The 27,607-nt window shown below is 38.4% G+C and overlaps 1 protein-coding gene across 1 annotated transcript in view; it reads left to right on the forward strand.

Annotated features, from left to right (window-relative positions):
* The window catches only part of AK5 (adenylate kinase 5), an 89,884-nt gene that overhangs the window by 60,568 nt on the left and 1,709 nt on the right, over window positions 1–27,607 (forward strand). Inside the window, exons 8-12 of the mRNA XM_008941859.1 lie at window positions 5,585–5,627; window positions 6,727–6,771; window positions 15,523–15,686; window positions 16,715–16,831; window positions 20,769–20,957. Of these exons, the coding sequence (XP_008940107.1) occupies window positions 5,585–5,627; window positions 6,727–6,771; window positions 15,523–15,686; window positions 16,715–16,831; window positions 20,769–20,957 (558 nt within the window). The remainder of the gene's footprint in view (window positions 1–5,584; window positions 5,628–6,726; window positions 6,772–15,522; window positions 15,687–16,714; window positions 16,832–20,768; window positions 20,958–27,607) is intronic.

Genomic DNA, 27,607 nt, shown 5'->3' on the forward strand with positions numbered 1-27,607 from the left:
TAAATACTCCACACAGAGAAGAATCATTTAAGGAGTGATGGCTATTTACAGAAAAGAAGAGCGCTAGAGGGAAAATAGTGATAACTTCTGGGAAGAATTTTGTAGGCACTGGGGAAATTTCTATAAATATAGAAGTACTGAAAAGTAACTGAATACTGTATGTGACAGAAGTATTTTAAAAACGAGTTATAACTATACGCAGATAATGAATGTGGAGTGTCTCATGTCTTCAAAACACAAGGATATTTAAAAATCAAGTCCCAGTTCTTCTTCAAGTTAGATATAACACTGCCCCCTCTAGTTCTGCCTTTTAAACCTAATGTAAAAACTGCAAATGAAGTGTTTTATTAGAACATTTACACTGTTCTGATCACACAAAATGCTGCTACCCTGCTGGGAATGGTGTTCTTATTACATAATTTGGTTGGTAATTTTGCCCTTAAAAGCTGAAATTTTGAAATTTTGCCAAGTTTTCCTGTTTCTGGAAATCAGTGTGGAATGAAAAAATTTGCTTTCATTTTTATGCTTAATAATCACAAGTATTTGTTTCACTAAAAAAAACCCTAAAGAAGTTAACAAAAATCAACCCTCACACACTATAGCAAACAGATTGATTTTTCCCCTCTGAACTACTGATAAGTATTCTTTATGCTGTTGAGGAATAAGAATGAAAGATCTGGAGAAATCTTGTACACTTTTAAAAGTCAGATAATTCAATCTTGGTTTACAGGTGTTAAAAATAAGTTAATTTCTATGTCTGTAAAGTTTTTATTTTTTTTTTTTCATTTTCAGAATTGATAAGGTTTCTTTTAAAAGAATAATGGCATGGTGATTCTTGTCTTTGCTATAAACCCCAAAGTAAAAGGGAATTGGAGATCTAATAATCTGTCATCATTTTATATATGCTATTACAAACATTTGATTTTTTTTTTCGCTTTCTAGTTGTATGCACTTCAAACAAACGAAGATCACCTCAAATAACATTAGCAGTGTTCTCATCCTAATTATTATTATGATTCCCTTTTGAAGCAAATAACTCCACTCTTCTGAGCAGTATAAGAAGATATGCCTTTCAGGCCAAAAAAAATCTTGAAGTCTGAATGTATTCATATTGTATCTTATTTACACACATTCGTTAGTTCTAGACTGGAGAAGGTCAGAGCATAGCCACCCCTGCTTTCCAGAGGCGTACCTTAACACTCAACTTGCAGAAAGCAGTTCAGCCTCAAAATATGAGCTGAATCATAAATCACTTTTAATGGCAAGCAACTGTATGGCTCATAAAATCCATTCCCAGGGACCATTGCCCATGCATAAACTTGCAACTAACCCAGCATATCTCATAAAACCCAAGCATTCACTCTTACAGGGAGAAAACAGAAATTTAGAAAACAAGTTCCACAGCTGAGTTCTGACTAGCCCAGATTTCCTCCAGTGCTTAACTTTGTCTAGCTAAAGCTTGCTCAGGGTCTTTATGTTTTGCAGTATATGTAGGGACACCATTCAGTGATAACTACATATTTATAAATAGAGGCTGCATACATCAAATCTGAAAGACTATCCCCTGCCTATTAAACCCAGCTGCAAACATGTCAAACTCTAAAACCACACAGATTGTGACAGACCAGACTGTGCTGAAGCAGATAAATTGTGTATCCAGATAGGGCTCAACAGACATCTCATAATGATTCCCTAAATTATTCTTAATCAGGGAGTTTTTTTGAAAGTTGATTTTAAGGGTACTAGATGTAGAAGTATCACCTGCAAACATTTGAGATTTCATTCAATATTACTTTATTAAGGACTAAATATTTAAAATAAATATACTAGAAGCTGAAGATGTGAAAGTGCAAATCTAAGTCCTAGTTCTGCTCCCATATATAACTGTTTACATTGACAAGTCACTGAATATCTCTGCGAAAATGGAAGTAATGCTCACACCTCTGTTCTCAAAGGAAGCACAGGGAACATTTATGCAGAACTGTTGTGTTCTTTGAAGAAATAAAATGCTACAGGAGTACAAGTGTTTTGCATACCTAACAGCAACAAAGGGAGAATTCAGTAACTACAGTCTGCAGAGAAATTGATGGTTATATACACACATTCCCATCAAAGGGATGATGATGAGATCACCAAGACAAAAATACAGTCAGTTCTTGCCTGCACTCTCTACTGTATACATTGCATCATTCTGTATTAAAGTTGTGTTTGTCTATGCTGCTTTTTTTTTCTTAAACATCAAGTTCAATTCTCAACAAGTATATTTAGTCAGAGAAACAAGTAGGTTTTGTTTAAATAATTTGTGCTTGGCATGTTCCTTTGAATATTTACATTCTCAAAGTCAATCTTGAAAATTTAGCATAATATTAGGCAACAATCATGCTGTATTTTATATTCAGTCTCACTTTACTGCCTTTTTTCTTCTTAATCCATGATTATTTATCCTTTTCAGTAAAATTCTAGGAGGAACTTGTTAATTTGTTAGAAATCTGAATAAAATGTAGCAGGCACTTTCCACCATTATATTCAAGAAGCATTCAGGCAACAACTTCTTTTCCATATTACTAAAAAAAACCACCAAGGTCTGGAGCAGAGGTTATTAATGGTAACAGAAAAGCTTTCTCATTTCACCAGGTAACAAATACTCAACATATATGTTGCTAAATACTAATGAAGTAAATGTCCCATGATTAAAAAAGGCAATATATATTTTTTTTAATCTATAGTGCTATGACTTAAGAGTCCTAATTCATTAGTAGCAAAGCTCAAAGACCTGGAGAATTCTGTATAATTTCCTTACTATTTGGAGTGATTTACTGTCAGCGTCCTCATTATGGAAAATAGTTCACAACCTAGTAATGATGGGCAGTAATTTAAACTCATTAACCTATGAAGTACATACTAGTAGTCATATTTACCAATAATGAGCTCAATGACAGGAAGCTGGAATACAGTTAGAAACCTGTATTTTCCAACTCTAAGGGCAAATATCAGATAAGGGAATCTTTACAGGTAACAAACTTCTCTGTTTAGCAGTCATTTTAATGTACTGTTGATACTGTCTAAGCAGTTGCACAGTCAGCTGTGCCCCGCTTAATTGAAATGTTTCCAGTTAATATTCATATGTACAACCTGGCTCTAAAGGCATCTGAAATTACTGACTACCCTTGAGAACGCATTACATTTAAGATCATAATCTTCCTCACTTTGCTTTCAACTAAATAGAAACAGCTACACCGAGAACACTGAAACTGTTCTCCTGCTAAGTCGCTGTATTCCTGATGACAGTATCGTGTAAAATACTATTAGCAATCTAGCAATTGGTGAGGCTTTTCCGTATGTGGTCACTTACTAAATCAAACAGTTTCTTTCCAAAGCACTTTGGTAACCTGGCAGAACAGCACTTTCATGCCAATGGCGGTTAAGCCATTCACAGTTGAGAGACCAGCTTGCTGGAAAGGCACAATCAGAAATAGGTATTGTCAGATGTAAATGCGAGGGAGCTGGCATTCTGCAGGATACCAGCCTCTGCCACACTCTGCAAGGAAGTGCAAACTGGAAAGCAAATCTAGCTCCTGACCCAGATCAGCAGAAAAACTGGCTGTACTTTTGAGGGGACTGGGAGGAAACAGGTGAAGGGAAATGGTTCTAAGTCAAGTTTAAGTATAGACAAGCGAAAACTATGTAGAAATACCTTGCCCTCAAAGCCAAACTAACTGTAGCTCAAATGTTCTGTTACTCCTCCTAACTTTTTTTTTCAGCCTCCTTAAAGACCAGGTTTTCAGAACCTGTTTCCACCCTGGCTGGGTGTGGTTCAATTCTGTCTGAAAATTTGTTTTTCTGCAAGTTTATTCTCCTAAATACAGGGAAGTATATTTTGTCATGGAAATTCAGCAGGTCTAGTGGTCTCATATCAAGCTGTGTGCTGTCTTAATAGAATTACAAAACAGATACACTCTGGAAAAAAAAGTGTAGAGAAAAAAGTAATTCTTTAGAAAGCAATATTTCTGCACCTGGAAAGTGAGCATTTACAGATATAAACAGAATTCCTTATTTTGATGTTCTGGTCAATGTCACTGTCACACTTCCTGTTTACCTGTTTTTAAGCTGTAATTAGAATTCACTTCAATAGCTTTTCGTTATGCGAACATGGCTTTTTGATTAGCTAACCTGTTATTCTAGTAAAGCAGACACAGTTGGTCAAATAAAAGGAGCCGATAGCCTATTTAGCTTCGGTCTCTAGTCTTTATGTACTTCAGTTCTAAAAAATTTGAGCTGTTCCTGACTTAAACTGACCTTTATTATCACCTGCTGCTCTGAGCAGCCCATCAGGGTTATGAAGGCAGTTCCATTGTGCAAGTATAAGGGAGAAAGAAAGCAGTATTTGAAAGAAGTAATGTGTGGTGCCATTGACACGCTGGATGGAAAGGATGCCATCCAGAGGGGCCTTGACAGGCTTGAGAAGTGAGCCCACACCAATCTCATAAAGTTGAAAAAGGCCAAGTGCAAGGTCTGCACTTGCGTTAGGGCAAGCCCAAGCACAAATACAGGCTGGGCAGAGAACAAATACTATGTTCAGCACTGGTGCCCCCAGCATAAGAAATGGACCTGCAGGTTGAGAGGAGGGCCATGAAGATAAGGGGGCTGGAGCACCTCTCCTATGAAAACAGACTGAGAGAACCACTGTTATTTAGCTTGGTGAAGTATCCAGGTAGACCTTACAGCAGCTTTCCAGGACCTAGAGGAGGGCTACAGGTAAGATGAGGAAAGACTCTCAGGGATTATAGTGATAACCCCACTAGACAGAGGGGTAACAGTTTTAAACTAAAAGAGGGTAAATTTAGATTACATATTAGGAATTCTTCACTCTGAGGGTAGTGAGACACTGGAACAGGTTGCCCAGGGAAATTGTGAATGCCCCCTCCCTGGAAGTGTTCAAGGCCAGGCTGGATGGAGCTTTGAGCAACCTGGTATAGTGGGAGGTGTCCCTGCCCATGGCATGGGTTTGGAGCTAGATGATCTGTGAGGTACCTTCCAACCAAAACCATTCTATGTTTCTAAGTATCAGGGGAAAAAAAGCCCTGCAAAGTTCCCCATTTCCCTGGTGCAACCGCTCCTCGTAGTTTTGCAGCCTCTGTAAACAACTTGTAGCTTGTGTTGCATTCTGAAGGTAAACACGTTCAAGTTCATATTTCATCTTTATGTTGTAGCTCACTTCTAGAACTTACTCCAGTATTGCCTTTCCATTCATGACAGCTTATTGTACCATATGTATTTTGGAAACAATTAAGCATGCACACTGCTTACATATCATACTGTAATGTGCAGTTGGACAGTGAAAAAGCTGTTCCTTTCAAAAGCAACACAGGCCAGTTAACTCAAGTTACCTTGGGTTCCCTGAGCTCATGTTCTACCACCTGAAACAGTACTAACAGCATTTCTCTGACTTTATTAACCGTAGCTCAACATAGATCAAAATTAAGAGGTTAGAATATGGAGATCAGACATACAGATAAGCGCATATAAGGAGCAGTGCAAACTACACAGAATATCCATTTCAATTTGTCAATTGTTTAATTAACAGGATGAAGATCAGTCAAGTTTTTCTGGTTATGAGAGCACAGGAGGTGAGTTTTCTGCAGTGTCATTTGTCATATAATTTTGAAAACTTTGATTGTGCCTTGTATTTAAATAGAATTGTATTTACTTAGAAGGTAAAGTGAAATCAAGTTATTGATGTTGTGAGTGTTATGTCTCAAAGGATTTTATCATTGATTCTCTTTGAATGTAAATTAAAGCTTTTAAAAGATTTCTACACTCTTCAGGCCAGCAGATCCAAAGTTATTAGAAAATATTACTGTTTACCAGTATTAGATCCCATAGGTGTTTTCAGTAATTAGCACTTATGAAAAGTTTGTTTGAAAGTATGAGCTGCTAAGAGTCTAAGAGGAATGAAAGGGTTTATCACAACCTTTTATGGGTAATGATATTATGTAATAATAAATGTATTGGTAAAAACCAAAATTATATGAGGTAAATTAAAGTGTCTTATGATTAAGTCATTAGGTCAAAGATGTCATAAAATTCCAGCAGGCTCAGATGGTGCAAGATTGCCCTCTGTACTGATATAATCAGGCAAATGGCAGACTCAGACTAGAAAGAACAGTTTGTTTTAACAATACAATTTCAGTAAAAGGCAAACCTGTAGTACATACAGTAGTTTTGGTGCTAAAATGACAGCAATACCTGGATTTCAGTTAAGAAAGTTATTATTTGGTTGAACTTGAGGCTTGAAGGAATTTAAGACTGCATCTCAGATGATGTGCACCAAATATAAAATCTCAATGGCATGCATACAAACTTCTCTAACAATTAATATTATAATAACATTCAGAGAAAAATACAATGGCTCAGGAGGCACATTATATCAAGATGCATCTGCTTCTCTTTCTTCCCCCCTTTTCTTTTCTAAAGAACTGATGTGTATGTGCACGCTTTAATTCTCAGGTAAAATATTTGTGTCATATGTGCAGTGATAGCTATGAAACTAGAAGAGAAATAGGCTTGTGGATAGTAACTCCTTTTGGAACCCAGAAGACTATAGTAGGAAGTAAGTCTAGTAAAATCAGATCACCTTGCATGAGTGTTCCGCAATTCTGTGTGGAAAGTAGCTAAGATGAAAATTCATAGCTTTTGCCAGCTAAGTAATTTTTATTTTCACTTTAGACTTTTCAGAAGAGCTGAGGAAATCGAACATAATTTTTGTTTTTGGTAAGTATCTTTCCTAATTTAACTACTACATGTGAAAAATTCCTCTGTTATTTACTTTTGATTGCAAATATGGGATTTCTTTTTAAGTTTAGGGGAACCGTTTGGTTAAGAGTATTTACACTACAAACTAGTTTAGTCTTTTGAAAGGAGGTTAGTGTTTAATATCATGTTATTAAGCTGGGTCTGACCATGCTAACAATGGCTCAGAGCAGGAGGTATGTTTAGTTGTGAACATATTCACAATGACCTCAGTGCTTGTGCAATTACAGTAGTGTTGTGTGATGTCCCACAGCAAAGTTGCCTCACCAGCATTAGTTAAAATGTTACTAGATTGTATTTATAAGGCAGAATTTTGATGTTTAGTGGAAAAACATCAAGTCTCTTCACTTATTTTCTGAAACAACTTTTGTAAGTACAGGTTTTGATTCTGCATGTGCTCAACATGCTGTTAAAAAGTCACTGAACTAGTCACCATGCATGATGTTTAGCATACACCAAGGCTTTGCAGGTTGAAGGTTTAATTTATATTTGCTTTTCTGGAAGTCCACAGGGAAAAGCACTCTGTTAATGCCCATTATTATATAATGTGACCAGTGTAATTAGCATGAACCTTGAACAGCCTTTTAAAACAAATGATAACCAGAAGATACACAAGTTTAAGCTTAAAGCTTTGTACTATTACTTGGAAATAATAATTGCTTTTGTATCAAGCAGAGTTTTTCAGAACTGCTCAACAGAACAGAGCAGAAACACCACATTTCTAAGGACCTAAGGAGACATACCCAAACATGGGTAATTTTACATTAAAGTCACTTTGTGCATTTTTCCTACTTCTGAATTTAGTCATAAATGAATGGAAGTTTCATTCGTAATTCAGGAGGCATCAAAAAATATTCCAATACTAGCAAGCTGAAGAAGGTGATCCTTCCTCCCTTTTCAACACTGATGAGGATACATCTGGAGTAATGTGTCCAGTCTGGGCTCCCCAGTGGAAGTAAGATAATGACTTCCTGAAGCAAGTTTAGAGCAGGACCACAAAGATGTTTGAGGGTCAGGAGCATCCTTCATATAAGGAGAGGCTGAGCGAGCTGGGACTCCAGCCTGAAGAAGAGAAGGCTCTAGGGATCTTATCTAAACATATAAATACTTGATGGGAATGAATGAAGATGAGGAAATGAGAATCTTCTCAGTAATACCCAGCGACAGGGCAAAAGAAAATTAGGACAACTTCAAATACACAGAATTTGATCTCAATGTCAGAAAACACTTTTTGTAAGGTGAGGGTGGTCAAACCCTGGAGAGTGGCCAAACACTGGAACAGGTCGCCCAGAATTCCTTCCAACCTAAAGGTTTCTGTGTAAAAATAGCATGTTTCCATGTTGTGCTTTTACCTCATCTATATTATACCAAATACAAGTTGATTCAATTTATTCCAAACCTATGGTGGATGTTTTGTGTTTGGAAAAGTATAATTAGGTTACTGAAATGTTCATTGGAGACTTTTCTTAAGAGAAAAGGCACAACACTTAATTTTCAGCCTTTCAGCAGACAATTCCATGCTTACTGAAGTACATCTTCCTGCTGTTCACTACAGTGTTAAATTTTCATTCTCTCTGCCTCACATATTGTATTGGAAAATTATGTTTGGGCTTGTACAAATGCTGATTTTTTTTTTTTTAAGTGAAGGCATTCACAGAATTTTGCCTCTGAAGTTGTCAATGGTAAGGCATATTTTTCATCTGCCTCTGGATTGCCCTTTCTTTTTCAAACGGTGGGTTTTAATTTTAGTTTATTATTTTTATAGGCCATCTACTAGCCATCATCCAGCTTAAAACTTAATACACACCTTTTCCCTATTGATTCACTTCTCTTAAATCCATATCAGACTTTCTAGCACATGCTGGGATTTCTGGGTCTGTTTTTTTTTTTTGGTTGTTGTTGTTGTTGTGGTTGTTGTTGGGTTTGGGTTTGTTTTTTTTTTTTGGTGGCCAACATGAGACGCTAACAGTTGGTCATTTGACTGCAAAATCTTGGCTTACTCCATCTAGGTAGTAAAGGTAAATACTGTTTCCCTGAGAGAGATTTCTTGGTGCTATGTTGGAATGGCCTTTTTTCCTTATGATCTTCTCAGACAGCTAGACATGCCCAAATCACTTGTTATAACCTGGAGTACACGTGAGTCAACACTGGCCAAACGCCTACCGTTGGCCTAGGCAGTAAGATTATCTTACATGTCAGTCAAGAGCTGAAGTCTGATCACTGTGAATTGTACAAGGACAAAAGAAGGCTTCCAAGAAACCTCACAGGAGCAGAACAAAACTGTATGGGGAGGGAAGAAAGAAAAAAAAGAAAAAAAAAAAGCACCACAAATTCTTGTTGGCCAAGTACTCCATTGCAGTAGACAGCACTCGGAACATTCCGCCTATGATACCTTGACTAGAAAGAAAGCAGAGAATACGGTTTGGAGAGTTCTGCTGTAGATACTTAAATAGAAAAAAAAAAAACTGTCTTGGTCTCAGGTGTCTTTCAGAGTGCTTACTCATTAGATGTATACATGAGGAAATAATAAGATGCTTATAAAACTAGCATTCTAAAGATGTGTGTTTGATGTAGTTTGCAAACTAATTGAAATAAATGCACCATCTACCATAACTGGCAAGATACTGTTTATATGGCAAAGGAAAAAAACAAATATTTTCCTCCCCACAGTAATTTCCCTTGAAAATTGTCCAAAAAGGGAAAGAAAAAAATCTAATTATCAAAGATTTACATTAGAGCTTATGTAGGAATTAATTAGAATAACAGTCAACTTGGATTAACTAAGCAACAACATTAATGTTTTATCAAGACAGCAAACAGAGACATAGAACCAGCAAGTCAAAAATAGGAGAGATAACATCAGGGTAATAAAAGAGGCAAAATCAAGTTAAATTTGGCCTGTAAAATAAAGGTCAGGGGGAAAAAAACAGAACATCTTAGAGGTGCAAAGACAAATTTGGGGGATGCTCTAATATTCGAAAACTTATGTAATTATTGCCAGTCACTATAAAAACACAACAAATGAAAAATCACCACCAAAAAATCCAAAACTTTGTCATAGTAACATGAAAAGTAAAATCTTAACCACACTGAACAATATATGGTATTGACATTCTTAACTAATGTGATACCCTATAGCACATCCAGAAAATTGACATACATAAGAAAGCTATAGGAACATTATCCCCCCCGTCCTCTACATAACCACATTTGGCTTTGGTTGAGGCTGAAACTGAAGCACAAAGTTTTCAGGAATCTTTCTGTACTTTGGATCAGCAACAAACTCTCCACTTACTCATAAATGTGGTGTTTAAAACTTAGCCAGTGTAATTAATTTCCTCTGCAGAATACTTGTCATATTCTTGCTGATGAGCCAGAGCTGATAATGGTTTAAGCACAGTGTAGGACCAGCTTTTAGGCTGACGCTCTGAAGATATTATCACCACCTACACTTACAGGTATTACATTATTACAGCTGCAGACACTAGCTTCTTGTGCATACAAAAAAAAAAAAAAAATCACAAGCCCCAAAGTTCTGTATTTGTCCAAGATATGTCAGACCTTGAACCACTTGATTTAACTTAAATTTACCCGTGCTTTTGAGTAGAGGATTTTGCCAGATGAGGTGCCTTCCAATCTAAATTATGCTAGAGTGCCTGTGTAGCAGTTCCTTCTACAATCAGAGAGGCATAGGATGAGCAGTGTGGGTAATTAAAAACCCCATCAGTCCAATCCCTAGCTGTAGAAGCTGATGAAGGCTGCTTTCTTTGACTTACTTTGAAATGAACTCTGTTTTCTTCAAGAGGGATGACAAGTATACTGACTTTTCATGTGACTTCCCAGGACACCACATCACTGACAACACATACTCCAAGTTGTTTTCTGTTGAAAATAACCTTTCAGAAAAGGACACGTTGAGGTGTTTGGGTGTTTGATTTTTTTTTTAAAATAATAGCACCATTTCTATATGGTTTTACTCAGACTAAAATTATATGTGAACAACAGATGAAATGCTATTGAGAAGCCTTCAGGTGACATATTCTGAAGCTAAGGATTACTTTTATTTGTATAAATAATCCAAGTAGCATTGATAGAATTATCAAACTGATCAAGTCCTTCAAAGTCATAGCTTGATTATCAGGATAGCTTGACTATGGTTTTTTGTTTTTTTTTTTTTGTTTTTTTTTTTTCATTTCAGTGCTGACCTCTGAAGCTCCATTGTGGAACTATGTTTCCCCTGCAAGCACTTTTCCATGATACAGGGATGATACTCATTATGAAAATAAGCTATAAATTGAAGCATTTTAAAATGAGTGTTGAGACTCCTGTAAATCCTGCTACTGGCATTTTATGTAAATGTTCATGGTATTTTTATATAGATTTGGCAAGTTTAAAGTAGAGACATCCCATTCTGTCTACATGACACTTCTGTTTTATTAATATTTCTGGCAGCAAAGCGGGTTCATGAACTGCTCATATTGCTTGTTCCTGTCCCTGTTCACTTGCAGTGGCAATCCCAGCTCCCTCTAGCATCATTAATTTATCTGCTTGTGATGTTGTGCTCTAGGCCAGACCAGTACATTGGAATCACATGCCTAGGGTTGCAGTCTTCCATAGGCTGTTGGGAATTAGAGCATGAGGGAGAGCAGGTGTAAGAGACTTGATTTCTTAAACAGGGATCTTTCACTGATCTAAGGCAGGCTGCACTTAAACATTCAAAAGTGCTGCTTGGACTGGTGTCATTTCTCCCTACCCACTGAGGCCGCTCTTTTTTATTCCTATGAAGCTCTCTCTGAGAAGCATTTCTGCAGTTCATAATTATATGGGGAAAGGTGACCACCTAAGTCAACAGCACTACCAGAACCACCCTTAAGCAGTTTCATACACAGCTGAATCAACATAATGGGAGGGAAGACTGTGCTGAGGTCATAGACCTTTTAACCCAGCCTGGCCTACAAAAAAGCAGTATATACAGAACTGCATTTAATTTCTATGCTCTGTCTAGTACCCTGGTTCCAAGTACTTGCTTACTGTATCAGAAAGCACAAAGAAACACACAAAGGATTCAGCTTCCAAGAATAATCTGGTTGATAAAAAAAGCTTAATTTCTTAATTTGTGACTTTTTATTAAGTAAACAAATGAGCTTTAAAGCAAGATGTACTGCACTTAGCAACACTAGCATGATACAGAAGAACCTGCTGATAGTTCTTCTATATTGTCCTACAGATCACAGCACGCTCATAATTCCTCTGGCCATTTCCTATGTTTTAACTCTTTATCTTCACGTCATATATGAAATTGGAAGACAACATGACTAATCTGAATTAGAGGTTACCATGAATCAGTCTGTCTCTGGGTAACAATTCTTTTTCCAAAAGGAATGTAGGCAGATGACAGCACATAGTAAAAATGACAGTGTTCACAAAGAATCTTACACCTTCACAATAAAAGTGGGGACATTTTCCTCCTCCTAATGATTGAGCCATTGGGAGAATGTCTATTTTTTTCAGTGCCTCAAGATTTTTTTCTTTTAAAGTACAGCCTAAAAAGTTGAAGCAAACCCTTCTTAATGGAAAATGTATGTGTCATTTTCCATTATATTTTATATGGAGCTGTCATTCCTTATATACTTTCTTAAAGTAAGTTATTATTTTTTTCTCTTAAGAAATGCATAGATTTAATAAAGAGAACCCCTAAAATAAGGTAATACAATTTTTGCAACACTACAAATTGACAGTAAGCCTTGTAAATGCACAGTTATTTTGCTTTTGAAAGTGGCTTACGTAGCAGCCCTTTAAGTATATACCCTGAGCAGAAAGGAAGTATCTAATTAGTGTTCATTCCCACCTAAATAACTCTTTTTCACTCACATTAAATACCGGCCTTCAGAATGAGTCAAGACATTAACTAATACTTGAACTTCAGGCGTGTAAATCAATACCAGTGTAAATGCCAAGTATGTGTTCAGCTCTCAATGCTGAATTTCCTGGGGGCATTCAGCCTGTTTTCAGGACAGGTCAAGCAAGAACTGCAGTCTCATGCGTTGATAAGAAAACACAAGACTTGTAAAGTGGGTCATATACATTTGTCAAGCAGTAGGATGCTTTGCTACTCATCAAATTATACTAAATTAATAGCAGTGGTCATAAAAATTGCCATTTTCAGCACATAAATGTTATTTAATTATGTATTTTCCTCTTTAAAGAGTTCAGCATTTTAATCTCAGCTTTGTTGAAACTCTTCTATAAAAAATACATTGTTACAAAAAACTAATGTTCTGCAAGCACAGCAATTCTCATTATGCCTTGCATAGTGTGTAATTTCAACAGCATTCTCTTTTAAAATAACAGATAAAGGTATTATGGAAACACAACTTTTTCTGGATATTTACCTGCTAAACAACCAAAAATTATTATTGTAGTGTTATTTCTAAAAAGAGATCTAGAGTATTTTATAATGTCCTTTCATATACTAAATTTTTGTTTCAGCTCTACAATCAGGGGAGAAAGAGTTATATAAGAAACAGAATAAAGTAATCTTTCTAGGTTTGTTTGTTTTTGATACTGTGTATATACACAAACCAAATAGAAAGGATGAAATTACTGCACTGCTAGTATACTTGAGGCCAGGAGACAATGTGTAAACAAGCACATGCACATGCAAACTTACTATGCTAAAACACTAAGAGTCCAGAAATAAAGCTAATTGTCACTACAGATATTTAACAGTCTTACTACACATGATTTCCCTATAATTTCTCTGCATCTATTTCTTTGTAGCCACTCTTATTGATTCCTTCTTTTCTTTCAGTCAGTGGTTTTCTTTTTTTATAAAAGAATAAAGTACTTCTAATTAAAGCAATAGAAAACCACATCACTGTTCAAGAAAGTGAGACCATGACAAAGATATTTCTAGCTAAAATTGTAGCGCAAGTGCGATTCTCACACCATGGGCTGATAATTGACTTTGTGAAGCTGAAGTAAAAGACCCTCGGTCAGAGGAGGCAAAACTATTCCTTTGGTGCTACTACCTTATTACCAAATTTTTATTCTCAGCTACAGTAATGTAACTTCTCTGAAAATTATATGCTCCAGGGCAATTATTTCTTAAATTAAATTGAATGCGAAGTTAGAAGAAAGTTCAAGTCAGGAGGAGAGGGTGCCAGATTCACGCTATTGTGAACATGTTATTCCTGTATTTGGTCACAGAAAGATAAACAAAAAGGAAAACCACATATTTTCTAGCATCTTAAATCCATATAATAGAGCTGTGTATTTGTATTTGCAAGCCCCAACAGTTGATAAATACACAAGTCATGTGCTTAAAAAAATTCACTAAAAAGAGGGGCTTGTTTTGTTTTTTGTTTGTTTTTTTTTTTTTTAATCTTGGCATTGCATTTTCATTTGTTTTTTGAGTACTGTCTCCCTGCAAGGGTATAATTACCTCCTACTGCAGTAGATCATCTGAATAGATCCATCAAAGATGGTAAAAATGCTGCTACATACCTTGAAATTTCTCCCCAAATCCTGGTACTGGTCACAATGGAAATTTGCTTCCCAGGGCTCCCCCACCCCTGGCACCAAAATGACCCCTCAGCCCTCCTTGGGGTACTCACCTCAGCTGCACCAGCTTCCAGCGATTTCCATGGGCTGCTCATCTCTCCCGCTGGGTTGGGGTGGCTGCTGCCACCCTGCAAGCAACTGAGGAGGTCTTTGATATTTCACAGGGTTGGCCTTCAGGTTGAGGAAGGAAAGGCAGCCATCTCCCTGGAGGAGGTGGGATAGGGCAATGCCAGCACCTGCAGAGCAAGGAGGTATCCCAAGCCCCTAAGATGGCCCCAGAAAAAGGACACTTTCCAGAGGCATCCAGGAGAGACAAGTTTTTGCATTCTTAAAGCATTAGTAGCTCTTCTGTTGGAGAAAGCAGGAAGGCTTGAGGTGCCTTTTTTAACAGGACACCTGCAGCATGCACCTGAGTCACTGCCCTTCCCCTCCCACCCTCTCTGTCTCCTCATAGGCCCTCTGGAGATATGAGCACCCAGCCTAGAGCTGTGGTGAGTTAGGGTGGGGGAGCAGCTGCAAGTGCCTACATCAGCATTTAGCAGCTTCAGTATCTGGCTCTGGGTTCTTGTCAGACATGCCAGTGTGTGAGAGCTTTCCAGCTCAAAGGGAAAGGGTGCAAGCATGGGGAAATTTTACTCCTACGTGTAAGACAGTGCACAAGGATTTACAGCACACCTACGTGTGTCCCACAGAACAGAGGCAGGTTTCACTATCTCTTTGCCTATACTTTTCCATTCCATAAATGGGGCAAAATGTTTCCTGCACAAGGATGGAGTGAACATGAGTTTGCTTGTATTTGTTACAGCTATCAAGATGAATGTATACTAAGTCAAATACCCTTCCCCACTGGATGCCTGTTTCATGTTTTTTCCTTTACATGGTAATGGTGTTGTTGGAACAGGTTCTTTTCTGCAAGAGATTTCACAGTGCTGTGACTCCTTTGACTTCAGTACACATTTTTGAGTCAGCAGTGTAGTGTATCAGAAGGGAAGTATATAATTTGTTCTCCTGCATGGAGTGTCCTTGCAAAAAAAAAAAAACTGCAAAATAGGAGTCTTATCAACTCCCTCCTGTTTTCTTGGTTGCTATAGTTTGAGAAAAGGCAGATATTTATTCTTTTCTAATTCTAGATGTTTTTCCTTCACAAAGGTGGGCCTGGCTCTGGCAAAGGTACCCAATGTGAACAGTTAGCCAAGAAATACGGATTTACTCACCTGTCCACTGGTGATCTTCTCCAAAATGAGCTGTCAACATTATCAGAGAGAAGTAAATTGATCAAGGACCTTATGGAATATGGTGAACCTGTGCCTGGTGTAAGTGATAGTTTTACTTGGAGTCTTGATGGGTAAACAAAGGTAGTGGTAGGTAGATTGTCTAAATTGGTGGAAAGAAGAACTAGACATGATGATTCCCACTTGAGTAAAATCAATCTGCAACTTGAGGGAGAAGCTTCCTTCTTGCCAGATCTGTGTCACCTCGTTCCCTTTTCTATGCCAGTATTTCTTTACATTTCAGGCTCACATAGGCAACAAATTAGTAATGAAATACAGTGAGGCAGGTGCTGCGCTATGCATTGCAAAATGTAAGAGTAAGTACAGGAAACAGAAACTTGATGTCCATTTTATAGCTTCACATTTCAGATTCAGTGTTGGTCCTCCTGGCAACTGTTCTAATTTACAATACCTGCAGCAGTTTCCTGCAGAGTTGGCTGACATCCCAGAGTAGCTGGACTGCAATTTAATGGGGACTATGAGGACAGAGTGTATTGTTCTCAGCTGGACTTGACTTTTACAGGGCAAGTCCACAGCCCCAACTCTTGGTGGGTCTTCAGCAACTGCATCATAAGATGTGTTTGTTAATGAAAGATACTGGAAAGTGCTGCTCAGGGGAAACTAAAGGCTGTGCTGAGTCTTGATTTTGATTGCTTTGCTCTTCAGTGTGTTTAGTCAAGTAGGGTCTCTTATCACTTTCCATGTAATATAATTACATCAGTGACATAGCACAATGCAGTCAGGTTGGAAAATGCTGCAGCAGTACTCCAAAGTTTCACAAGTATTAACATTAATTTCTGAAACTATGAAATATTCCTAGCTATCTAGAGAACACTTTGGGAACTCTTGGATGGGTTGCAAGACTAGATTTGTGTAGCAGAGCTGGTCCTGAGAGTAGAAAAAGTAGGTTGCCCTGCTCCTACAGGACAAGAAAAACATCTGCATTCACAGGACCTGCTTTTAAGCAAAGCAAGGCAGTTCTCAAGAGCATAGGACTAAAGTCAGTGTAACAAACAAAGGTAGCAATCTTTTATTAATTAACCAAGTAACTTCCTTTCTTTCCAATGCAGGGTATTGTCCTAGAGCTACTGAAGGAAGCCATAGTTTCCAGGCTGGGGGACACAAAAGGATTCCTGATAGATGGATATCCCCGGGAGCTGAAAGAAGCAGAAGAGTTTGAGAGCAAGGTGACCATATAATTGTAATGCTATTATAACTCCTATTAAGACATGACTCTACTTCTGATGATTCTTCTGATGATGTCTCCATCTTTAGCTGATTGCAACAGGGACTTGTACAGAGCCAATCCAACAGTGTTGTGCTGCTGGTCACCCTGTTAATAAAGCAGCTCCAGCTTTTGCCCTCACCTATACAGACTCTGTAATACCAGGAGAAGTAAAGGCTAATTTTACCCAAATTTAAGATAAGCCAGAAACAATTCACATCTGGTGGAAAGCACCATTTTTAGAATCATTTTTCTAATTCTATTGAATGACTGCCATAGTTAATATGAAAATCCCATCAAGCACTCTTTGATGTAGGTTCATGAAAGAACGTATCTTCACAGCTAGTATCTTAACACTGCTAAAGCTTGCTCCCACTTTGAAACATCAAAACACAGATTTTTGTGATGAGTAACAGGTGGTATACCCATAAAGAGTTCTCAAGTGACTCTGTGGCAGTTCAGAGAGTTATCAATTTCCTCAGTATGTACTAAGACCTACTGAGAAGTCTCAGCTGTTCATTTCTCAAGCTGCAGAAAGTACTCTCTATAAGCCCTATGAGTGGATTTGCCAGGGTTTAGGAGAAAAGAAGTGGTAAACTAGGGGGAATAGTTAAGTATACATGCTATTGTGGTACACTCCACAAACGGTAATGGTAACAAAACTTTAATGAATCATGTTTTTTCCCTGAAAATTTAGCTGCTTTATTTATTTAATTACTACAAAAGCCTCGCAAGATTTAGGCATTAGAAACTTGACAAAATGATGGGCCCCATGATTTGCTATAGAAGCCATTCACAGAAATGTTGATCTGTTAGTTCCTTTACTAAAATACCACAGACTATTCAAAAGACACTGGAGATTTCTTTCATTTTGTTTAGGAGGAGGAACTGTTTCAGCAGTGCTGAAAGCCATACCTGTCATGTCCTGTGAGCACTGGTGTACACTACAAAGTAGGACTTAGAGATTGGAGTGTCCATTGCTAGGCAAACAAAGCCAGTACAAAAGCATAGCCCATTTCAGTTCCTGTAGACACTGTAGCAGCAAAAGATCCTGTAGTCCTGAGCTGCCTTTGACATTTGCACCTTGCAAATTGGTGATTTTTCATTGGTTCGTGACAGGAGTAAAATACAAGGCCCCCCAAGTCCCCAAGGGACAATTTAAAATGTGCTAAGTCATCCCTCTTGCATCCATGTACCCGCTTCAGTTTTCAAGTATGAACTTGGCTGGCTGTAAGCTGTTCAGTAAGTCTGTGAAGTTCTTTGAGATGAGTCATTATTGAGATAATGCTTTGCAGTTCTTTCTAAAGGGTGATGAGAAGTTCTTCCTACATTATAATTGAATGAGGAGAGGTAGACATCAGGCTTTATTAATTAGTGGCAGCAAAGTGCAAATGAATAACGCTAGAAATCTACATGCTGTGTAGAAAGCATTATAGTTGTTAACAAAGAGCTGTTCTATTTAGAAGACATCAGGAATAGTGCTTATACTTAAGAGCTTGATAGCCCTAAACAGAATTAGCTATGTAGAAACAGCTTACTCTCCAGATAGTTTTACCAAATTCCTTTCCATGTTATAATTTTACTTTTACCTAGCCATAATTCTAGACAACCGCATGTCTCTGTTCCCTCCTCAGCCTTTCTGCTAGGTGAGAAGTAGAAAACAATATTAAATTATAAGTTCCACATCACCAAGTGGAAGATACCCAATAAGACAGAGTAAAGACCAAATATATTAGACTTGTTAGGCTTCCTGCAGATGTCCCCACAGCATGCATTGTTTAAGCTAAATTGTGTCAGGAAAACAGTAACTAAAAAAACCCCAAACAAACAGTAGTAAAAGTGTTGTAATGTGTGATGGGGCATTACTTTTACCTCTTGCAATTTTTTACTTGGAAGAATGACATTTCTGTTACATTTTTGAATTCCAGAGAATAGCAACATTGAAACTTTTAGGACAACCATGAAGATTTTTCAAAAGCAAATCAGACCAAATCTGTCAGAGAAGATACTATTATCTTATCCTATCTGTCAGCAGACTCATTTGTATCCTCATCATAAGATGATGATATGACTATAACTGATGAAAGGAATTGTTCCTCATTTACTCTCTTATAATTTAGAACAGACTATTGAATTCCTTATGTGGAACTGTGAGGAAATAACTTTTCACCATCCTAGTCCAACTAGACCAATTATACAAAAAGAATGTTTAAATCATTGATTAAGCCCACATCTTTTTTAGCTTCTTGATCTAAGTCTCTTGCACTGTTAAATCTGCTTTGTTGACTTTTTTAATCTCCAGACCCAATACTGCTGCTGCTAATAGCATTAATGTTTTCTGAGCTGTGTGGAAAAAATGGATGGATAAAAGCCTGTCATTGAACTGTCCGACATAATCCCTTGGATTCAGCTGTCTCTTAGAAAGTCATTAAGGTAGTAGAAAGATCAACATAATCCAGACATCCTCAGTCAAATGCAGAAGGCCTAACATGAAATATTTACTTTTAGAATATTTCTTCCTTTAAGGGCATTCAACAAAGGTAGCAATGCCAATTTCTATGTATCAGTCATTTAGACTTTCTTTGCTGTAGCCATGGTAAAAGCAAGAATTTCTAATGGCCACTAGTGTGAAGAACAGTTGTCTTTTCTCATGACTTCACACTCTGTCCTGAAAAGTGTTCCCTGCTAGAAAGGGAAGGAATGAGAAAAAGCCTGAGAGCATCGTTGAAGGATTTAATACATAACTGCATGGAAAAAAATATCACATTACTTTTCTCTGATCCTGTAACACCTTTATTTTACTTGATAGAGTTGAGTTTATCCCTTTTACCTCAGCCCAACAGTTGTTGCTCAGACAGAACCTTGAGTTGGAGAGAGCTGTGCCTAAGCAGGGTGCATGACAGAGTACATTGCAAGCTTCCTGCTAAATGACATATATTTTTCAGTATCTGAGGGAAATAATTATGGGGATTTGTGTTTAGAACTTTGGGCTCTTTCCTAAAATGTTATAAGGAACATTTTGCTCTTTCTTGCTAGTTCTTTTTCACCCATGAAGTACTGCAATATCTACAATAAAATGTAGATAGTGACAATTACTTACTACCTTTGCCAAGGCCTGGGAATAAAAATAAATAAATCTGTATTTATTTTCTTCATAGAAAAGGGCAGACTATCCCTTATGACTAGTTTGGCACTGGCCAAAAAGCACTATATGGTGTGTTTCTCATACAATTTGGGAATAACTCACCAATTTGAAAACGAAGATAAATATATCACATCCTTCCTTCAAGCTATAGGCAGTAATGATGTAGAGGTACACTGCAAATATTGACATAAAATAGTGTGTGACATAAGGTAATTTATAGGATGCATTCCTGTGAATATGCCCAATAAAAAGCATTTGATGGTGTCCCTGAGCCCGTCTGCTGCTACTCATTTCTGTTTCAAGTGAGCACACTTTAATTTGGACATTTCCTTCTATTGCCTCTTAAAATTCTAAGCTATAGTTTATCACTCCCTGAATGAAGATATACTTTTCACAGATTCAATAAAGCAAAGGCTAGAAAAATAACTGTGTCAAGCATTCCATGAGTCCGGTGCTGTTTGCATCAAGCTTTTATCAAACAGTTGCAAATAATGAGCAGACGGTCTTCAGTCCAAGTAGCCAGAATTTTTCAGTTCATATCTTTTTTCTTTGTCTGCATAGAGCCCAATCAAGCACAGCCACAATGAGAGGTGTTTGTTAATAAGCATAATTTCTGCATAGATAAATAAGGAAATAATTTGCTAATAAATTCCTTGGTGACTTTTTTGGTAGCATTTCTTCTTAAAATTATCCATACCAAATCATCTTTACCAGGCCAGTGGTTTGAATGTTTACTGTTTTTCTTTCTGTCTAGATTGGGGAACCACAACTTGTGTTCTCCCTGGACTGCTCTCCAGAAACCATGAGCAGTCGCCTTCTGATGAGAAATCAGAGCAGTCAGCACTCTGATAACGCCGAAACCATCAAGGAAGGAATTGAAAGCTATTACCAAGCATCAAAACCTGTGATCGCATACTATGAAAAGAAGACACAGTTGTGCAAGGTAAATTGCTTGACCTTTTTAATGAAATTGTTGCTTTTTATTTTCATTATATAAGCAATATATGGAAAATGCTGACACACCACCATTTTTAAGCTGTGTTAGTTTCTGTGTGTTCCAGTTTGCTCTCATACTATGCTTCTCTGGTTTGTTTGCCACTGCTACAAACTTCTGAGTTCCACAGTACAGTTCAAAAGAACAAAACCACTTTATCCTGAGTCTGAGAACATATCCTGAATCACTACCTAATCTGTATAGAAACTCTTATTAAACAATGCTGGAAAGCTTTTCTTTAAGTATTAGGATTTATTTCTCTATAAGGGCTTTCAGAATTAGGATGAAAGATTAGGTTAATCCACAGCCTTTTAGTTAAATTTACAAAACTGACAGTATGTATCCCGAAGTAAAACAAATGCACAAAAGAAAGATCTTTCTGCTGGGATAAATGACATAGTTACATTAATTACAAATAATTACCTCAGTTTACACCTGCTCAGGCTGTGATATTGAAACATTCTTTTAAATCTCTAATCAATATTTTACATAGAAGCAAGAAAAAAAAATCAGTACAATTAGTCGATGTTTATGCTTGCACATCATTTACTTGAGAAGTTTATATTTCTTTTTATATATTTCTCTGCTCTGTCATGGCAAACTGTCCCTTATGTTAAAAAGATCTAGTCCTACTGATCCTCTTTGTCCTAAAAGAGAAAGAATCCAATAATCATTTCTGGAAATACTATGGAAGTCTTTTTCTAGAGGCTGTAGCAAATCACAATCCCAAACCTTTCTCCTCTGCAAAGTTCCCTTTGCAAAGAAGAAAAACCTGCAGCTAATTTGTGCATACGTATCCTGACCTGATAACAGAATAAATTACATAGTCCTAGGGAAATTTATACACAGAGGCAGAGTTCTGATTTGCATCCTTTGCTAACCCCACAGTAAGTGCACACAAGGCAAATTCTAGAGTGGCAAAAAAAAAAAAAAAAAAAACAAAACTCATTTCTTTTTCAAGTGTAAGAAGGGTTATCTGGTTTTATTTGGATTTTTATTGACAAGCTACCTTGCCGACATTGGCAAAGATGCTTTTCTTTAAGAATTCAGTACAATGCACAATACACCAACACAGTGTGATGCAAAGGAAGACAGAGCTGTCTGTGTCTCTTATTCACACAGTGAGCTGTGCCTACCACAGTGTTTCCCTTTTTCAAGCATCAAAGAAGTGACAGCCTCAGAGAGAATGAAATGACACTAAATACTTTCAGACAGATTTTACATTCCTGGTCTGCCTTATTTTGCTTGACGTGGACTCTCCTTACCCTTCCTTAATACTTCTGCAGCAAGTTTCTACTGCATCTCCTATGCAATGGCAAAACAAGCAGTCTTTTCCTGAAAGCTCATAGCTCATTACGTCCTTAAGGGGCTTGCCTAATCTATGGATAACAATTGAGTATATGCTTTGCACTCTTTTATCATTATTTTTTTTGGGAAATGACACTGTGTGTTTCAATGTTAGAAAATAATTGTGTAGTGCTTGAACAGTGCTTACAATGTTTTTCTTATGATGTCTGTATGTTGTCTGTACTTGCTTCTGATGAATGAGATGTTCAATGTACTTCTGGGCGGAACTACTGGGTATGAAAGGTCTGTAAGATGAGGTTTATAAACATTGTCCTGTAGAATGTCCTTTTAAGGCTGAAAAATGTGCTCTATTTTTACTGAACACAGGTATTCTGTATTGAAATGTCTACCTCATCTGCTTTTTACTAAACTGATAAAACACGCAGCCATAAGCAGGGACATCTCCAACTAGACAAAGCTACTGAGAGCTTCACATAGCCTATCTTGAACGTCTCCAGGGATGGGGCCTCCACCACCTGTCTGGGCAACCTATTCCAGGGATCTATCACATTCATACTGAAGAACTTTTTCCTAACATCTAACCTAAATCTCCCCTTTTCTAGCTTAAAGCCATTACCCCTCGTCCTGTCACTACAAACCCTTGTGAACAGTCCCTCCCCTGCTTTCCTGTAGGCCACTTTCAGGTACTGGAAAGTCACTATAAGGTCCCCCCGGAGCCTCCTCTTCTCCAGGCTGAACAACCCCAACTCCCTCAGCCTGTCCTCACAGGAGAGGGGCTCCAGCCCTCTGATGAGTTTTGTGGCTCTCCTCTGGACACACTCCAACTGGTCCACGTCTTTCTTGTGCTGGGGGCTCCAGAGCTGGACACAGGACTCCAGGGGAGGTCTCACTAGGGCAGAGTAGAGCAGCAGGATCACCTCTCTCCATCTGCTGGCCACGCTTCTTTTGATGCAGCCCAGGATTCCATTGGCCTTCTGGACTGCTGCTGCATATTGGTGGTTATGTCCAGCTTCTCATTGACTAGTACCCCCAAGTCTTTCTCCAGTGGACTGCTCCCTAGCATGTCCTCTCCCAGCCCGCACTGGTAATGTTGGTTGCCCCTGCCCAGGTGCAGGACCCTTGTTGAACCTCATGAGGTTCACCTGAGCCCACCTCTCTGGCCTGTCCAAGTCCCTCTGGATGGCCTCCCGTCCCTCTGGCATGTCAACTGCACCACCCAGCTTGGTATCGTCAGCAGACTTGCTGAGGGTGCATTTGGTGCCACTGTCTGTCATTGATGAAGATGTTAAACAACACCGGTCCCAGTAGGGACCCTTGAGGGACACCACTTGTCACTTTTGCCCAGCCAGACGTCGAGCCATTGACCACTACTCTCTGGTGTGGCCGTCCAGCCAGTTTCTTATCCACTGAACAGTCCACCCATTGAACCCATATCTCTCCAGCTTAGAAAGGAGGATGCTATGGGCCACTCTCTGTGTGCGGGCACCCAGCCAGTTTCTTATCCACTGAACAGCCCACCCATTGAACTCATCTCTCTCCAACTTAGAAAGGAGGATGCTATGGGGGATGAAGAGCAAAAAAAAAAGACTTGATCAACAGCTGTTTTGAAGCCAAGAGACCTAGATAACACAAAATGTGTAACTGTTAGATACATAGGAAATGAAGAGAAAACAGACATTTATGTTTGCAGTTTTAAAACTATTTTAGCAGTGAATATGTTTAAGCTGCATGTGTTGAAGGAAGCAGAGAGAAAGGGGAAGCTTGCAATTCCCAGGATGTGGGGTTAGTTTCTTATTTATAGTAACAGATTTTACAGACTGCTGAGCATTGATATTAGCAGCCACTCTGGTGTTCTCTTAATGAAGAAAGGAAATTCAGGTGGAAAGCAACAAAACTATTAGTAATACTTCTGACTGCAGTTTGGGGGGGGGAGGAGGGCTAGACTGAAATAGTCTTTGATTTTTGTTATTTTGAGATCATATAGACACACAGAGGACTGAGACTTTACCTAGAGGCAGACTAAAATGTTTACTATTTTTCTTCCTGATTTTAAACCACATGTTTTAATCTTTGGGAATCTGTTTATTCCAAAGTGGGGTTTATTACTCTCCAGCATTGACTAATACTGGTTGAAGACGTAAATGGTCCCATTAAGATGCTGCTGCCTCTATAATTATGCACACGGAAAGAACTGTGTATATGTTTCCTAATCCATTTCAGGCAAAGACCAAAGTTAATTTACAAGTGTTGATGTGAAGACCCTTTAAAATAAATTATCTCATCTACATTCCATGGACCTTTGTGTGACTACAGACAAGAGGCTTGGGCACTCTTTTTCTCAGGCAAAGCTGGTGGGATCCAAAAGCTTCAGGGAAGTGATGTCTTATGTGAAGGTGCTGTTTGCAGATCCAGGTCAGTCTGCAATCCCAAGATAAGTGATAGCCAAGGCATCTGTAGAGGAGTTATTTAAGGGAGGAAGATAAGAGTGTGTAAAAGAATCATTAGTTGCTTTCTTCTGGAAAGTTATTCCTGCCTGGGCTTGTTTTTTTCAACAGAAGTAACCCTTCAGTGGCCCGTACGAGCTTTATGTCCCTTGAGATTCCAGATATGCACTTTCAGATTGGATGCTGAGATTTGAAGAGGCATATTAGAGTGTAAAACCCACATAACTGCCATGAAAACTCAACATTAACCTTTTCTAGCCAGCTTACTGGAATGCGTAACTAGGCACCTGTAAGAACTGTAGGTGAAATAGTGTTTAATTGTATAAGTGATCATGTTTTGAAGGGCTTACCTGTAGCACCCAGTCCCTGCTTTGCCACAGAAAAGAAAATCAGAATTGTTAAATACACATGTTTAAAAAGAAAAAAGAGTTGCCGTGTTGGTATTATTTGATTTCTCCATTTTAAGTGTATTTAGGGCTGGGCAAATTTTTTCACAAATTGGGAACAGCACATGGCCAACAGTGTTTAACTTGTCCTATCCGGCCTGCAAGTTTTCAGCCCTGAAACATGCAGATTAAATATGCAAATGTAAAATTCAGTCCTGGGCATAAGGCCAGCAAAAGGTCTGGTGTGGGAATTAGATGTTGGATGAGGACTCAGTGGAGGAGGAGCTGATCTGTTGTGCCATATCAAGCTGTGCTTGAGACTACATTGTCAAATTAGCTTTCTCATTCTCTGCATTGGAACAGGTGTTACAGCACGGATGGAAGGCACTCAATAAACACAGCAGAGACAGAAAAACTCAACCCTGGCCTAGCTTCCTCTGCACTCATTAGGAATTCTCTTTTTGCTTTACTTTCACAGAAGAGACAAAGGTATATGATTGCAACAGCATTCCCATTTTAGTCAATGAGAATTTTATGTTCTTCTCTAAACCTAGAGTTATTGTGCATAGATGCATTCATAAATAACTAATATGGTATTTGGAAATGGAACATTTTTCCATTCCGCTGACTTCTGAACAAGAAAAGTGCCCTGAGGAAGCTGCCAAAAGATCAGGACTCTGAAACTTCCCTTTGACCAAGATTACCTGCCAGTGTTTCTGCTTGGCAGTAGAGGCGTGAAACATGCACGAAGGGTGGAGACACTTGTTTCAGGTGAAACGTCTGTGAACCTGACAGGAATAAATAATAGTGATCTTTCCAGGCGCCCAGCTGAGATGAAGAACTGTGACATAACTCACAGTGATGTATTTACAAGGGAAGATAAACTGACTGAACAATCAGGGGCAAAGAATGGCACTGTCCTCTGATCACTTTTCTGCTAAAGTATTAAGTTCCTAAATTGTGCTCTGGAAGGTAAAGGAGTTGTAACCATAACTTAGGAATTTTCCAATTAATTTTAAAGGATCCTGTTTAATATTCCATAATTTCTTCCATAGTCAGTTACAGAACACCCAATTGGAGCATAGGAGGTTCAAGGTGAGTATCAGGAAAAATTTTTTTACTGTGGGGGTGACGGAGCACTGGAACAGGCTGCCCAGAGAGGTTGTGGAGTCTCCTTCACGGGAGACATTCAAAACCCGCCTGGACGCCTTCCTGTGTGATGTACTCTAGGTGGTCCTGCTCTGGCAGGGGGGTTGGACTAGATGATCTTTCGAGGTCCCTTCCAACCCCTATGATTCTATGATTCTATGATGACAGCAAGTGAGTGCTTTTAGCAAAGACCTTGTACTGGACATGCAAGACCTGAAAGCACTACTCAGAAAAACAAGAGTTGCCAGGTGCCTCAACTTGTGGGAATCGAGTTTTAGATGAATTCAACAAAACAAAATGCACTGTGGTAGCTGTAGTAAGCAGATAGATACCGTTGTTTTAAAATTTATTTCTCAGTGATTCCCAAGGCAGCTGGACAGAAAAATGTATCTTAAAATTTAGTAGGCACCTTGTGTGCCTACTTGTTTTAATGTGGCTAATTGTAAATAGCTTGGAATATATGGCCCTCTGTCAATTAAGAAAAAAGGGAGAAGATAATCTGATTGTTCTTAATATCTGACTCATCCTTTAAAGCTTTTTTCAAGTGACAGTATGTAGGAGGGTAATAAGTAAGAAAGAAGAGCAGTGCACTGGTAGTCAAGCAAGACAAAAGTGATCCTACCTCGCTAACGTGAGACACCTAGTAGTTGTCTTGAATACAAATTCCCTATTCAAAGTCACCAGAGGAAAAGAGGCTTGAGCAGGCAGTCCAGAGCAGAGGATTTTCAAGGATGCCCAGAAATCTTCACTAGTTCAGATCACACACTATGGAAGCTTAGCCTACATTTATACACAAGAAAAATAAGCATTTTTCTGTTTTCTTTTTTTTTTTTTTTTAAATCAGTTAAGTCACATGCTGGGTAAGCAGGAATTATGAGATTCTTATCAGTTTCCATAACCATTATGAAAGAACAAGTGACCATCCACCCTCTCATGATCTTCCACATCTTCCAATTCTGAGCCTTCTCATGCTGATCTTCTGTTAGAAGTGTCTCTGGGAAGGGGAAAATATGTACTTTTCCCTTTAGAGAGGGCATAATCAATAGTAATAGTGATAATAAGTTTGGAACTTAGTGGGATTGAGTGCATCCTCAGCAGGTCTGCAGATGACACCAAGCTGAGTGGTACAGTTGACATGCCTCAGGCACAAGATCCCACCGAGAGGGACTTGGGCAAGCTTGAGAAGTGGACCTGCGTGGGCCTCATGAGTTTCAGCAGGGCCAAGTGCAAGGTCCTGCAGTGGGGTTGAGGCAATCCTTGGTACCAGTAGAGGCTGAGGGATGAAGGGATTGAGAGCAGCCCTGCAAAGCAC

This window comes from Merops nubicus, unplaced genomic scaffold (assembly GCF_000691845.1).
Source record: "Merops nubicus isolate BGI_N331 unplaced genomic scaffold, ASM69184v1 scaffold20066, whole genome shotgun sequence".
Lineage (NCBI taxonomy): Eukaryota > Metazoa > Chordata > Aves > Coraciiformes > Meropidae > Merops > Merops nubicus.